The 15,199-nt window shown below is 34.5% G+C and overlaps 2 protein-coding genes across 3 annotated transcripts; both read left to right on the forward strand.

Annotated features, from left to right (window-relative positions):
• The first annotated feature begins 740 nt into the window (after positions 1-740).
• LOC142622759 (putative methyltransferase PMT9) lies at positions 741-5,690 on the forward strand. Of its 2 annotated transcripts, XM_075796285.1 has the most exons (8): positions 741-1,140; positions 1,522-1,686; positions 1,780-1,962; positions 2,141-2,735; positions 3,935-4,047; positions 4,169-4,389; positions 4,536-4,877; positions 5,277-5,690. In XM_075796285.1, exons 1-7 carry the CDS (start codon positions 901-903, stop codon positions 4,849-4,851), a joined length of 1,833 nt encoding a protein of 610 aa, XP_075652400.1. In that variant the 5' UTR covers positions 741-900; the 3' UTR covers positions 4,852-4,877; positions 5,277-5,690. The 2 variants fall into 2 exon arrangements, with proteins under 2 accessions (XP_075652400.1, XP_075652401.1); XM_075796286.1 differs by lacking the exon at positions 741-1,140 and having other exon boundaries at positions 1,552-1,686; positions 1,772-1,962.
• A 3,068-nt stretch (positions 5,691-8,758) lies between these two features.
• LOC142632327 (uncharacterized) lies at positions 8,759-9,406 on the forward strand. Its single transcript, XM_075806767.1, has one exon. It carries the CDS (start codon positions 8,759-8,761, stop codon positions 9,404-9,406), a length of 648 nt encoding a protein of 215 aa, XP_075662882.1.
• The last annotated feature ends 5,793 nt before the right edge of the window (positions 9,407-15,199 follow it).

Below are 15,199 nucleotides of genomic sequence, written 5' to 3' on the forward strand. Positions count from 1 at the left end.
TATTCCCGTGCATCGGACGGGTTAGTAACTAGTGGTAACATTTGATTAATACGTTTGTGTTTGCTTAAATTAAAATTTTGGCACACGATTGGCTCTTGAACATTCTTTATAATTTTCATTCATAGTGACACTTGGCAAGTATCTACCAGTCTAAGAATAACAATGGTGAGACCCATAATGTGACACATGATACTATGTAATTAGTCATTTCAATGTAATACATAGGTTTGATGGTACATTTTGGTAATTTGCGATCGGTTTAAAATTTCACTCTCTACCTATAAAAAAACGAACTACAGAAAGAATGATTAGATTCTAAAATAGCTATAAACACCCACCTTAAGGGAAAAAAACAAAAAGAAGCAATGTTTTTTTTTTTTTTCTTCTGAAAAGGACAAAAGAAGCAATGTAATTGAATTATTTTTTTCGTGTAGATTGAGATTTCTAATTGAATTTCAAGTATTGAACAAGATGGAGTACAAAAAAAAAAAAAACAACAATAAAGTCAATCGAGTATGCGAAAAGTTGTACTCTACGTCGTCTATTGTGGGTAGAAGTTAACACTTAAACAGTCAAACTCGGGAAATGCGTTTGATGCCGTGACCGCAAAGGCAAATCAGCGGTGTACCCAAGAACCAGTCCCTACACACGCACACACCCAATCTGTATCTCTCTCTCTCTCCCGCGAAAACTCCAGCATAGGCAAATAGGTACAGACACAGTTCTCGTGTCTCGACTCTCGACTCTCGACCTCTCTCTGCCTCAAATCCGACACACTCTCTCTCTCCTTATCTCTCTCCTTAAACTCTACGAGCTAAATACTAAAAAGGGTTTTTAGTACTAGGTTTATGTTCCAAAGTCCAAACTAAGTTCGGGTCGGATCCCAAAAAAAAAAAAAAAATGAAGCACAAGGCCGAGCACAGTTCCACCACCAAGCTACTCAACTACTTTCTCATCGGACTCATCGTGTTTCTCGGTCTTGTCTGCTTGTACCTCGTATCTTTTTTAGCTCCGGGATCGCGTAGATCCGACCAAGAAGCTTCCGGATTCCTCGGATCCGACCCGGTTCTCCAAACCCATGATGTCGATGATTTCCTTCAAGTCCAGGACCTAAATCCCGAGGCCCCCAGAAGCATCCCTGTACGTAATGCTTTCTATTTTTATGTTTAATTTCAATTTTTCCATTTTTTAGTTAATGGGTTTGTGAAAAAAATTGTAATTCTTTGTTGCAAATTGTATTAATTGAACTGTTTGTGAATAATTTGTAGGCTTTCATGTGAGAAATAAGAAACCCCATATGCAATTAATGGCAATAAGTACAAGAATAAGTACCATTAGTGCATTAGCCTAATTATGCTGTTCATAATTTTTTGATTTGGGACTTGGGTAAGCAGCATAAGTAAATGCAACTAATTGTTTCAATTGATTTTTGTTTTTGGGTTGTGCCGCAAAAGGGTATTGTTAAAGTGTTTTTTTTTGTATTATATTTTTTTTGATATGGTGGAAATGATGTTGTTTCAGATCTGTGATTTGAGGTTTTCGGAGTTGATACCTTGTTTAGATAGGAACCTTATCTACCAACTAAAATTGAAGCTGAATTTGTCGTTAATGGAGCACTATGAGCGTCATTGCCCACCTCCAGAGCGTCGGTATAACTGTCTAGTTCCACCCCCATCTGGTTACAAGGTTGGTGGCTGGCATTGCTCATGTACAAGTATTGTTTACATTGGGTTCATTTTTAGTTCTTGATTCCAACAAAATTTGTTACTAGTGCTTCAGATCCCTATTAGATGGCCGGTGAGTAGGGACGAAGTGTGGAAGGCAAATATACCCCACACACATCTTGCACAAGAGAAATCAGATCAGAATTGGATGGTTGTTAATGGGGACAAGATAAATTTTCCTGGTGGAGGTACTCATTTCCACGATGGAGCTGATAAGTACATCATCGCTCTTGCTAAGGTATATGTTACTCTCAAGGCTGTTTACTTGAGTCCCATTAATAACATTTTAATTCTCAATGGTAATTTCATTTTGTTTTCGTAAATTTGTTTTAAATCTTATAAATTGGTAATTAATGAAGCATTTGTAATCCAAGTGACTCTTTTTTAATGTTAATTCTATGAATATATTGGTATAGATGCTTAAGTTTTCTGGTGATAAACTCCACAATGGCGGAAATATTCGAAATGTTCTTGATGTGGGTTGTGGTGTTGCAAGTTTTGGAGCCTATCTTCTTCCCCTCAACATTATAGCTATGTCTCTTGCTCCTAATGATGTACATGAGAATCAAATACAATTTGCACTAGAGAGAGGAATTCCAGCAACTCTTGGTGTCTTGGCAACAAAAAGACTTCCTTATCCGAGCAGATCATTTGAACTGGTTCATTGTTCACGATGTCGAATTGATTGGCTTCAAAGAGATGGAATTCTCTTATTAGAACTTGACAGACTACTAAGACCAGGAGGGTATTTTGTATACTCTTCTCCTGAAGCATATGCTCATGATCTAGAAAATCGGAGGATCTGGAATGCTATGTGCAATCTTCTTAGAAGAATGTGCTGGAGACTTGTTGTGAAGCAAGACCAGACTGTTATATGGGCAAAGCCATTGACGAATAGCTGTTACTTAAAGAGAGAACGTGGGACGTTGCCCCCTTTGTGCAGTTCTGATGATGACCCAGATGCAACTTGGAATGTGTCCATGAAGGCATGCATCTCCCCATACTCTAAGAGTAAGTAGCATTAATATATAATCTGCCAATTCATTGATGTTTGTGGTGTTTGGTGGAATTGTTGTCTTTATTCTCATAATCTAGCATTTGTATAGGTAGGCATTACATTTAATGTTCAGTGAATTTGATGCTTTTGGTACTACAGTGAAACTAGTTTAATTTTGTGAATTAGAAATTTAGAACCTGAAGGATTTCCACCACTCTGAGAAATGGGGTTACATGGTGAAAATTTATTTGAAGCTATTGGTGACATTGATAGCTTCTTGGCAATGGATCTGAATTAGATACACAACTGCATCTGTTAGCTCTCTAATTATTGATCTCACAACAATGGATGAAATATATTACTGTGACTAACATACTGTAAAAAGCAAGAGGTTGGTGACATTGATAGCTTCCTGGCAATGTATGTGAATCAGATACACAACTACATCAGTTAGCTATCTAATCATTGATTTTGTAACAATGAATGAGATATATTACTGTGACTATCATACTGTAGAAAAATTTAAATTCACCAAGAGAAGGTGATTAATTATGAAATTATATTTATAAATGCATGATTCTCCATTAATTTGCTTTGTCTCATATTTTCTATGAGAATCCAATTCTGTATGTGTGATTTGACTTTAAAATGCACTGCGCTACAGAAAAAACGTGACGTGGTAGGTTCTAGAAATTCCGTGTTGACCTTCAGTGTTAATGCTTAGCTCATAGACATCAGGCAGTTTATGTTATTTCTTTCTGATTATCTGAAGTCATGGCTAGGACCTCTGCTTGCATTTTTCTCTTTATGAGGTGATATGCAGGTCTTAGGAATTTGTGTTAAAAAAGATTGCTAGTAGTGCTGATAATCTCCATTAAGTAGATGTAAGTTTTAATTTTCAATGAGTGGCTGGATAGTATTCACAAATAGTTGAGATCCTTCCATTCAAAAGTGAGGCAGATGCAAACACAATTAGAAATACTAGCTTACTTCTTTGGTCAGGATCCTCAGGTTTTCACTATGTTTTGCTGAGCATGCCGATTGTTATCCTTTTTCACCTCCTCCCTTTTTACTCCCTAACGGTAGATAGGTTAATACACTGTATTTTGGCTATTCATTCTGTGTTAACAGTTTTATGTTGTTCTGGTGGGGATTTTGGTTTTTCATTTACTTCTTTGTTCTTAAACTTCTATGACTTTTTTTGATAAAACAGAGATGCACAAGGAAAAGGGAAGCGGACTAGTTCCTTGGCCACAAAGACTTTCTGCTGCACCACCTCGCCTGGATGAAATTGGTGTGAGACGTGAGGAATTTCAAGAGGACACTGTATGTTTCTCAAATTACAATAGATTGCTGCATGATACTGTCAGTTTTTTGCTGGTTTTCTGTTTTCTATCTTTATGAGTGATGTTCAACCTTATATGAATTAGAAGTTTATATAATGCAGAGCATTTGGCATTTTAGAGTGACTGAATACTGGAAGCAGATGAAATCTGTTATCCAGAAGAATTCCATTAGAAATGTCATGGATATGAACTCAAATCTTGGTGGATTTGCTGCTGCCCTTAGTGATAAAGATGTCTGGGTGATGAATGTTGCTCCTGTCAATGCATTTGCCAGATTAAAGATTATATATGATCGAGGCTTAATTGGAACTGTTCATGACTGGTATGTTTTTAAATTCCCATCATACATGGAACTATGTTTGTACCTAATATTGTGCACAGGAAGCATAACAATTTTTTTTTTCTATGTTGCTTCAACTTTTCCTGTTTTTGACATTTTACTCTGTTTCACAAATTTGTCTTTTGTAGGTGTGAAGCATTTTCTACATATCCACGGACATATGATCTTCTGCATGCCTGGACATTATTTTCAGATATTGATGAGCGTGGGTGTGGCGTAGAAGATCTACTAATTGAAATGGATCGAATTCTACGGCCAGATGGTTTTGTCATCATTAGAGACAAACCCTCAACCATAAACTATATTCGGAAATTTCTGACTGCCTTAAGGTGGGATGGCTGGGTATCAGAAGTAGAACCAAGGGTTGATGCTCTCTCCTCAACTGAAGAAAGAGTTTTGATTGCAAGAAAAAAGTTGTGGGATGACAGGATTATGACAATGTAAATTCTTTTGTGCGTCCAGCCAGCCAGGTGTGTACTCTGCATTTCTGTTTCTTCAAGCACATGACAGTTGTTTGGTCATGATATCTAAGTCACTTGCTCATATCTTTAGATCATCATGTGAAATTTTTATGCCAATTCATTTGCATTTCATGTGTACATTAGCAAATTAGGTTGGGTTAAGAATTGAAAATATATAATATTCTGAACAATCATTTGATAACAAATTTTCAATTTTGAGCAGTCAGATTATGAAACATCGTCGGAAGATGATGTATGTATATCAGAAATTTTGGTGTTGTTATTAATATTCTTACTAAATACAACTTTGGAATGGTGAAACAAAAGAAAATGATTTAATCTATTGAGTGCAAATTTTCTCTAGAAGTCCTTTGTTACTTTCTGATGAAGTTATTTCCTTTTTACAAGGCATGTGAGTCTGCACTGTTGGGAGCATCTAAGCCACAACTGAACAGAAAGTTTGCAGTGCCGGGAGCATGGAAATTGCTTTCAGTTGCTCTTTGCGATCACTACTTAATTTGCGCCGAGGTGAAAATGGGACTACAGCATATATAGAAACAATCAGTTTGCAGAATGTGCAACCATACAGAGACACGTAGCTGTAAACAGTGACAACCATTACCATCCATGACAAGTAGAAGCATACCTGCGTAAGCTAGATAATTTATTTTTATATTTATTGGGATGTGAGTTTTCGTGATTAAAATTGTTGCCAAAATTAATGTGGAAATTGTTATATAAGCCTATAGATACTCCTCATATGACTTGTAACCTTGATTTATTCTTTCATATATCCTGTGTATCCTGTGTGAATTTACTTAATCCATGGCTCCAACTAAAGAGACTATGGAGTATGGACCATACCATATCAGAATTAGATTTAAAAAAATTGATATTGAGCAATATGATTTATGGAATTTGAGTTTTTAATTGCATATTGCACTTTGGAAAATAGTCTGTGATTCTTTGTTTTTTGGACTAAAAATCAATTTGACCACCATATTAGATATTTGGGCTATGGAGTTATGAGGAGCTCACGAATATGGTCCACACTTTTCTCCACTCTAACTAGAGGATGGTCCAAGCGAGATTCAAAAGATAAATTACCGTACGCCTTGATTCCTATCAACATTAATGAAGTATTAATCTTTTTGGGAAGTAACTGAAAATACATTTCACATTATCATGCATGCACGAAGCATATAAATAATATAAGTGCTTATGAACCTTGATAATATTAGTGCTGTTTAGGGCTTACTACCAGTGTGAGAAAAAACAAATATCCTGATTTTTACCTTCTTATAAATTGCATGCGAGGAATGAGGTTCATTACAGCATGAGATCATTCACACTGAAGCAGTTTTTAACAATTCAAAACACCAAAAAAAGCCTTTACAAGGGTGCTAAACTTAAAATTTTTTAGCAACTTGGTAACAACTTATTGTAGCAAGTTCCTACATTTTTTTCATTAATTTATTTCTCTCTCTCTCTGTGATCAATGCCTCACTTCTCTCTTCTTACTTCTCTCTCTCTCTCTCTCTCTCTCTCTCTCTCATGTCTCTCTGTCACACTCAGCTCTCTCTTCTCACATGGTGGCTTCGGCTCCAACCCCTCCAACTCCAAAACTTTAAAACTCTAATCTTTCATATCTCTCTCTCTCTCTCTCTCTCTCTCTCTCTCTCTCATGGATAAAGAAGCCAAAGCCGAAGGGAAAGTGAATTGTCGTTGATGCTTCATGGCGACCTTCCCACTGCCACTTCTTCTCTAGCGTTCTCCTCTACTCAACTGATTTGCTGTTGACACTTCTCTCTACTCTAATGGATCTGTTGTGGGTTTGTGATTTGTGGTGATTGGGGGTTGGATTGTGATTTTGTGGGTTGTGGGTTGCTAGGTTTTGAGGGTTGTGGGTTGTTTTATTGGGTGGTAGTGGGTAGTGGTTGATGGTGGCAGAGGCTTGTTGTGGTTGGTGGTGGTAGTGGGTTACGATGGTGGCTTTGTGTGGTGGTGCATGAGAGAGAGATGAAGAGAGGGATAGAATAGGTGGAGAGGATGAGAGAGGAGAGAGAGAGGGAGAGGAGGCTGAGAGGATAAGGGAGGAGAGAGAGAGAAAGGTTAGGGTGAAATGAATTTGTTAGGTTTATTATATTTATTTAATTGGGTTGTTTATATTATTTTAATGTGTTGTGTGTTAAAATAGAACTTTAATATTAGGTGTATTTAAAAGTGAGTTGTTAAAGGCTATATTTTTTGATATCTTTGTTGTGAATGGTCTAAGAAATTTTTGCCAAGAGATTATAATGGTACACTGGGTACAATGAAAATTCAATCAAGTACTGTAAAAAACAAGTGGGTAGAAAGAAGAAAGCAATTATTGTAACCAGTTAACCTATAGGGAAAGTTAATGGATGCCCTAACAGAATCTGCAACGGTGTAGATAAATCCAAAATTCTCTCTATAATAAAGAATAAAACCCAAAAAAAGCTCTCCATTGGATTCTCTAAATCCCGATTTTTTTTGGGCTTATGAACAGTAGCTCATCAACTTTGATGGGCTACTGTACATTAGCAATTGAATTATTTTGATTAAAAAATCATTCCAGCTACTATTATATCAATTCTTTCTCTCCTCTGGATTTTTTTTTCTCTCTCTCTCTCTCTGTTGCTTCTCACAAAACAAGCAAATATGAAAAAAAAAAAACAAAAAAGAACAAGCCGATCTAACTTAGCCTAGTGGTGGGGAGGAGGACGAGCGGCAGTGGGGCGGCGGACGTGGTAGTGCTACATGGTGAACACCGATCTCCACCGACTTTGTCCTTTAGGCGATCTGACCCAGCTTTTTTTTCTGTTTTTTTTCTCTCTCCTCTTTTTCTCTCTCTCTTCTTTGATGTGAAGTAATTTTTACTTGCTGGAATGTTCTTGAGGAGAAAAAGAAAATAAAAGAAGGGGGATAGAGATAGGACAGTGGTAGTGGACATGTGTGTGGAGGAGAATGAAATGAAAGAAATAAAGAAAAATAATATAAAGAATAAAAATCTTAATTGAGAAATTCTACCACAATATTTTCACAATAAATTTTAAGTAACAGATTGTTATTAGTTAATATTGGCGAGTAAAAAAATAATTTTAGTGGGCGGTTCAAATTAGAACTAGGAACAACTTTCCACATAAATTTTGTTGTGAAAGTATTGCGTAAAATGTTGTGGACGTAACACTTCTCATTTAAAAATATAGTTGTTAAAAAAAGAATAAATGATGATAAAAAAAAAATGAATGAATGAAGAAATAATATTTAAATGAGATGAAGAAAATGATAGAGAATCTGTTGGAAAGTGTATTTGAAAAAGTAGTAGGTAAAAGCTAAATGTCACTATTCATTCTCCAAACAGTATAAAAATTTGGTGAATCTGCTGGAGATGCTCTAAGAGCATTAGTTTAGGATATATTTTTTAAAACTTTTTATGGGAAAAAAAGTAATTAATTAATTTTTTTTTTACGAATTTTCATATTTTTCTATAAAAGTGGTGTCAGAACTATCCTAAAATGATTTATTAAAAATTGTCTTAAGGATACTTGTTAACAAAACCCTAAATTATATTCATTTATCATAACCATATGGTATACCAAGAGGTGGCTCTTGGTGTTGCTCTTCAAAGGTTCATGTATAGTAGGCAAAGATAGTGTAGCTTCCCAATTTATATTGAATGTTTCCCATAACCAAGATACTATATCTTGGAATTCTAATGTTGCTACAACCGAAGAAGCAGAGTTATTCAGTAGATAAAGAGTGGCTTGGTTCATAGAACTATAACTAGCCGCTACTTATCTTGTGGGTTCAATGCAATTTAATCTAGTTTCTCATTCCTTGGTTTTTTCTTCTCTTCTTTTTAAGAGATGTCCAAGTCTTATACCTTTAACCTAGGGGCTAGAGAGATTAGAACAACTGTCATAACCCATGAGTCAGCGGTGGAAGAAGGCCTTAAGTTCCTTTTATCTACTTTTAACGTAGAGGAATCAGAGAAAAACAATGTAGGTCAAAACTTTGAGAGAGTTGTGGGTTTAGATATAGAGAAGTCATTCAGTTCAACTAGTGATGGGTTAGCCAGTGACAAAGTTGCATTGTTGAAACTACGTTCAGAAAATGATTGCCTCCTCGTCCACCTTACACACTTCAAAAAAATACCCACTTCCCGGGCCAAATTTCTTAACCTTTCAGATGTAACCTTTGTTGGAATGAGCATCAAACACAACCTCAGTGATCTTCAAAGAGATTATGGGATTCAATGTAGAAGTGTGATAGAGCTGGGACCTTTTGCTGCTGCTGTTCAAAAGAAGCCTATTGCAAGTGCTTACAGTCTGCCAGATTTGTTCAAGTTTGTTTTTAAATATCCTAGATGGGAAAAGACTTTTGGTAAATCTACCAATGTTGCTTTAAGTGATTGGGGTACCAGTGCATTAAGTTTGGAACAAATCTCCCATGCTAGTATAGAAGTTCATGCAACCATCATGATTGTGAAAGAACTTCGAAGATTCTACAGCTGAGAGGATTAATCTAGGCTTTGTCTAAGTTTTCAAAGGAAGTTAATGACATGTTGCTATTGTTGTTGTTGTATAGTATTTTGCTCTTTTATTATTATTATTATTATTATTATTTTTGTTTGAGTAAAATGTTGGTATCATTATTGGATGGTTTATGTATCTAAAGTTCGGCACAAAATTTGACACAATATAATGTTAATTAATTTATAGTGAACTCTTCAACATTTGGCACAATTTAATGTTAGTGAATTTATAGCTTTTTTGGCTAGTGTGTTGTACTGCTACTGTAGTTTTAATATTGTAATTTGTTGAATTGAAGTCTGATTCATGCACAATAGAAAGGAAGAAATAGTTCCAGACACTGAGGACTCTGAGTCTGAGATTGAAGAAGTAAAGGACCTACAACAAGATGGAACCTAATTTATGAGGGTAGCATTTTACAAAACTTGTAAAATGTTTTTTAGAAGAGAAATGATATGTTTACAGCATTTTCATAACAAATTTTAAGTGGTACATTGTGGTAGATTGTTATAGGTTATTATTGGTGGGGCAAAAAAGTAATTTTAATTATAGATTTATTATAATCAATAATAATTAACCACCTATAATTTGTAGTAAAAATGTTGTAAAAATATTGTGGACATATCACTTCTCTTTTTAGAAAGAGGCTTTTATCAATTCTATTCAAAGTTTATTTAAGACTAGGAATTATTAGTAAATGTTAGAAACCTAGTTTAAGACTAAGAATTAGGACTATTAGTAAAACAAAATATGTACCTTTGGCCAGAGGTATCGTAGATCAAGTAAGTAAATCAGATCTTTATCTATAAATTCCCACTTACACAATGCTAACCTTAGAAAAAAAAATCACACATAGTCAACATTCTATTTTTATTTTATTTTTTTATGTCATTAAAAAGCATAGGCATGTCCTTAACGGCAAGACCTTGGTGAGAAAGACTGTTTTGGAAGGAAGCTGTTGGACCATTCTTCTCATCTTCTGAGAGTCAGAGAACCTGAAGAGGAAGAAATTTTCGGTACCATAGAGAGTTGGAACATTTGCCATTTGGTAAATAGAACTTGGTAAATGGTAATCATTGTGTGAGTTGTGTATTCAGATAGGGATAAAGTCCTTATTTTTAGCAATTTTCTTGGGCATTTATGCGCAAGTTATGTTTCAAACTTTCAAGAGGGCTTTAAAATTTGAATTCTAAATAAAAATGGTATTTCAGATAAAGAACAGAAGAAGAAATGCTTAAAATTTACGGGCTTGTGAGGTTTTACTTTACAAATTTATCCCCTTTAATTGAAAACTTATAAGTGAGCCGAGAAGAGATAGTTTGAGATATCCAAGACTTAGAATCCACAGTTGGAAAACCAATTTGGAAGCCCCTTAAATAGTAGTATAGATATTAATAATTAATCAAAATCTTGGTTTAGCTAGTCATTTCTTTCGTGGTGAATTGTTAGTACTAGTCTTCCATTTTTATCTTTGTGGGCTGTGAAGAAAGGGGGATTCATGGGAAGGTGATTGAAACATAAGAAAAGTAAGGAGGTCAACATATTGACAGCTAGAGCTGTCTAGAGTACTCGAAGACCCGTAGGACCCGATCAGCCTGATCGGAACCGACCCGTCACAGTTGGACCGACACCTTCGATAGGTCGGTGACGGATCTAGTCTTCAGAACTTGACCCCGGCTGGTCGAGTGACGGGTTTCGTCCTCAAAAACCCGATCTACTCGACCCGCACGACAAAACCTCAAAAAGAAGCTGAAATCCGACGACGTTTGGGCTTCTCAGCTCCGATCCGGCAAGGTTTGGGCTTCTCAGCTCCGATCCGGCCACGTTTGGCCTTCCTTTACTCAAATCCGCTCAAATCCTCACTCAAATATGCTTAAATCCAGCGAATCTAGCCCAGGTCTACTCAAACTCCGGTAAGCTCGACTTTAACTCGGCCATATCTCGTTAGATTTCAGCCAAATCTCGGCCAGATTTCCATAGATACGAAGGAATATTGGCCAAATCTTGTTAGATTCGACCAGATTTGACGAGATCCGGTAAGATTTCGGCCAAAATCCAGCGAAATCACAAAACCCGAAACTGACCGATTTTAACTCGAAACCCGATACGACCCGATCCGATTGATCTGAAACTTCCCACGGGTCAGTTGCAGGTTGAAATTTTCCCCACTTGAGAAGGTCGGTTCGAGTCCGGGTTGGGCACAAACCTGACTCGGCCCGACCTGTGGACACCCCTATTGACAGTTAGTGAGTCTCCTTGGCTTTTGCTTCAACTCTGCTACCATTTTTTTTCTTTATAATTTGCTAGTAATAATGGGGGAGGGGGGATTTGAACCCTAGAACCTTAACGTTAGAAACACCAAGAGGTGCTAATTAAATTACAAGACTCTTGGTTGCTAACAATTATTTTAATGATTTTTATTTTTTATAAAAAATTTCAATTAACGCTTTTGGTTAACCATGCTTTCAATTGTTTTTCTTCCTCTAATGCTCCATTTGTTTGCTTGTGTTTGTTATAGGATCCGGTTAACGAGTAAGTTTATGACATTTATTAACACTTAATTTAAAGAAAGTTTTGATACCACTTTTTGCCTTTTTTTTTTCCCCATGAAAAGTTTCTAAGGTGGCGTTTGGTATGGGGTAATGTTTTAGGATTCCCAGGAATGTTTAAAGATTCTCATGTTTGGTTGCAAATTACGCTAGGGAATCAGATGCCAGGAGAATCCTTAAACCCCTCTCAGTAGAAATGTGGATTCCCTTTAAAACAGGCGGGAATCCAGATTCCAAAACTTAAAAGAAATTGTATTTTTTATAAATTGACAATTTTAACCATTTTTCCTTATCATTTAAGCAATTAAGATAAACTATAAAACAAATTATCAATATCTTCTCTCTTGTCTTTATCTTTTCCCGCCAGAACAACATAAACAGGATAGATAACTCTGCTAATAGTTATTTCTGTATTATTCTTGTCATTTTGAAATGTTAGATCACAGTTTTAATGAATGTGTTGCTAATTGATAGTTTATATAATGTTTTTTATCTATCTATTTAGAGTAAGATATTTTTTTAAAGGACTAATTAATAGTTTATATATATTTTTTCATTATTTATTTAAAGGAAGACTTTTTTTTAATGGGCTTGGTACTTCACATTCAAATCTAAGGACAAAATGGGAAAAGCAAATAATTCATTTAAGATTCCTGAGAATACACTAAACATTATTATCTCACATTCTTAGGAATCTCCCAATGAAACCAAACATAGGAATAGCTACATTCCTAGGAATGTGATTCCTAGGAATCACATTCCTGGGAATCTAGATGCTAGGAGTAATGTGGATTCTCCGTACCAAACGCCACATAAAGATATTTCTTAAACCAATGTCAGTATTTGTTAACTTTTTTCCTTTATTGTAAAAGCTTAGTCAATCATGTAAATATCTTTTGTTAATTGGAAAACACAACCATAATAACTACATATTAATAACTATCATCATATGCGCTTTGTGCGTGCGATGAGTTTTTATTTTTTAAATTTTTGATAAGTTTATTTTGAAGATATGGATTAGTAGAAAAGTGTCCTATTTTGTAGATATTTTAAGTGGAGTTGGAGATATATTTTTATCGGGTTGTCCTCAAGTTTTTTCCATATTAAACGTAAGGTTTAATTGTATTTCTGAACCACATAAAAGTCCACTTCAAAGAGAGGAATCCTTTTATTAATAGTATAAATAATCATAATAAATACCTATTAATAAGTATTATAATTCTCAATTTTTTTTGAGATAGTTACAAGTAATCCCGTAGCTGGAAGATAATTACTTAAAAATCATGTTATTTGACAATTTTCAAATCTTATCAGTTATTTTATTCTAATCCCATACAACAGGCCACATTTTTAGACAAACTCAACCAATCACAAAATTTCTTTAATTAATTTTAATTAGTGATCAATCAAAATGAACTTCCATTAATTTTGTGTGATTATTCTCACCCAATTAAATGCATGTTAACCGTTAGAACTTGATCTTGCGATCCAACCGTTTGATTGAGAAACGGAATGCATTGTTGTGATAGTTGAAAACTCAAGATCATTTTTATGAAATGTGATTAATGAGTTGGGGACTCAATTACAATCATATTTTTGGATATGTGAAATGACGTATATTTTAAGACTAAATTAAGTATGGGTGTTAAATGAGGTATGTAAAATTAGTTAGTTAGAGTCCTCTGGTAATCCGCATTGTTTGGATTTCAGTTATTTTTGTTTTCCATATCTGCTGTGCATATAAAGCAGATCTTGTACATTCAATTAATTAATCGGACCATATTTTTCAAAAGTCTTATATCTAGATAAGAGAAATGATATGTCCATAACATTTTTACAACAAATCCTAAGTGGCAGGATGTTACTGGTTGTTATTGTTGGGGCAAAAAAGTAATCTTAGTGTTAGGTTCAAATTTGAACCAATAACAACTAATCACCTATGATTTGTTGTAAAAATATTGTAAAAATGTTGTGGACGTAGCACCTCTCATCTAGATAATATCCATGGCGACAAAGAGCATTGCATTTCGTTTGGCCCTACTGTGCATTATCGTTGCTGCCCTCTTTCCTCTTCATGAATGTAAGCAAGTAAATAGTAATGTTTTAAGAGACTTAATAATTATTAAGTAAATAGTAATGTTTTAAGAGACTTAATAATTATTAGAGAAATGCTATATATAACATTTTCACAACAAATTATAGATAGTAAATTGTTATTGGTTCTAATTTAAACTTATTACTGAAATTACTTTTTTGCTCTACTAATAACAACTTGTAACAACCTGCAATTTAAAATTTATTGTGAAAATATTATTGACATAATATTTCTACTAGGGCGGAGCCAGAGGCGAGTGAGGGGGCACCTCCCCCTTGACTCCTCCAAAAAAGTCCATTATATATGCATATGTAAAGTTGAGTTATTCTCTTGATGTAGAATAGATTAACAAAGAAATATTTTCCCTAAACAAACTGTACACATGAAATACATAATAAAAAACAAAAAAATCTCACAATATTTTCACAATATTATTGTTTTTAGTTGAGATGAATGTCAAAATATTTTATTTTATTTTATTTTATTTTGACCAATGATATACTAACACTTTAATTTATTGTAAAAATATTGTGAGAATTTTTGGTGTTACTAAAACAACTCCTTCCACTTTAAAGAGCTTAACTCGTAAAGTCTTTTATGGATAAATAAGAGATCTAAGGTTCAGTACTTGCTTTCACTAAAAATCGATTGATGTCTAGGTTTAATGATAAAAAGCTATTGTTAGAAACAGACACCATAAATTGAAACTATTTCTAAAAAAAGAAAAAGAAAAAACCAATCAGCCTAACACAAAATAGATGCCGCCAAACTTGTTAAAGCTGCTTACACTTTTGACCAATATTCACTTTTTTTTAATTCTTTTTTCTTTTTTCACTTATCCAAAGTTCCTTCTTTACATTTCAAGTTCAGCCCATGGAACTCAAGTTACACAAAATAATAATAATAATAACTAACCTCATCACAAGCGCCTCATACGTGTGATGAGGCTCTTTTATTATTATTATTTTGAGTTTAATGTAGTTTTTCAATTTGAATTTATCTAATCTAATCTAAAATTTAGGATTTGAAAATAAGTAAATTGCTAAGTTTAGTATTATTGTATTAAACGTGCCTGAAATATATTCAAATAGAGTGTGTTAATTTTTAGAAAAAAAGTTTATCTGGTAGTTT

This window comes from Castanea sativa, chromosome 1, assembly GCF_040712315.1.
Source record: "Castanea sativa cultivar Marrone di Chiusa Pesio chromosome 1, ASM4071231v1".
NCBI classification, from domain to species: domain Eukaryota; kingdom Viridiplantae; phylum Streptophyta; class Magnoliopsida; order Fagales; family Fagaceae; genus Castanea; species Castanea sativa.

What these genes read in the sequence shown, in the direction of transcription:
- LOC142622759 (XM_075796285.1), top strand. Translation starts at nt 901, where the DNA reads ATGAAGCACAAGGCCGAGCACAGTTCCACCACCAAGCTACTCAACTAC. An exon ending in CACCCCCATCTGGTTACAAG is followed by an intron (nt 1,687 to 1,779) that starts GTTGGTGGCTGG and finishes CTAGTGCTTCAG; the next exon opens with ATCCCTATTAGATGGCCGGT. An exon ending in CATCTCCCCATACTCTAAGA is followed by an intron (nt 2,736 to 3,934) that starts GTAAGTAGCATT and finishes TTGATAAAACAG; the next exon opens with AGATGCACAAGGAAAAGGGA.
- LOC142632327 (XM_075806767.1), top strand. Translation starts at nt 8,759, where the DNA reads ATGTCCAAGTCTTATACCTTTAACCTAGGGGCTAGAGAGATTAGAACA.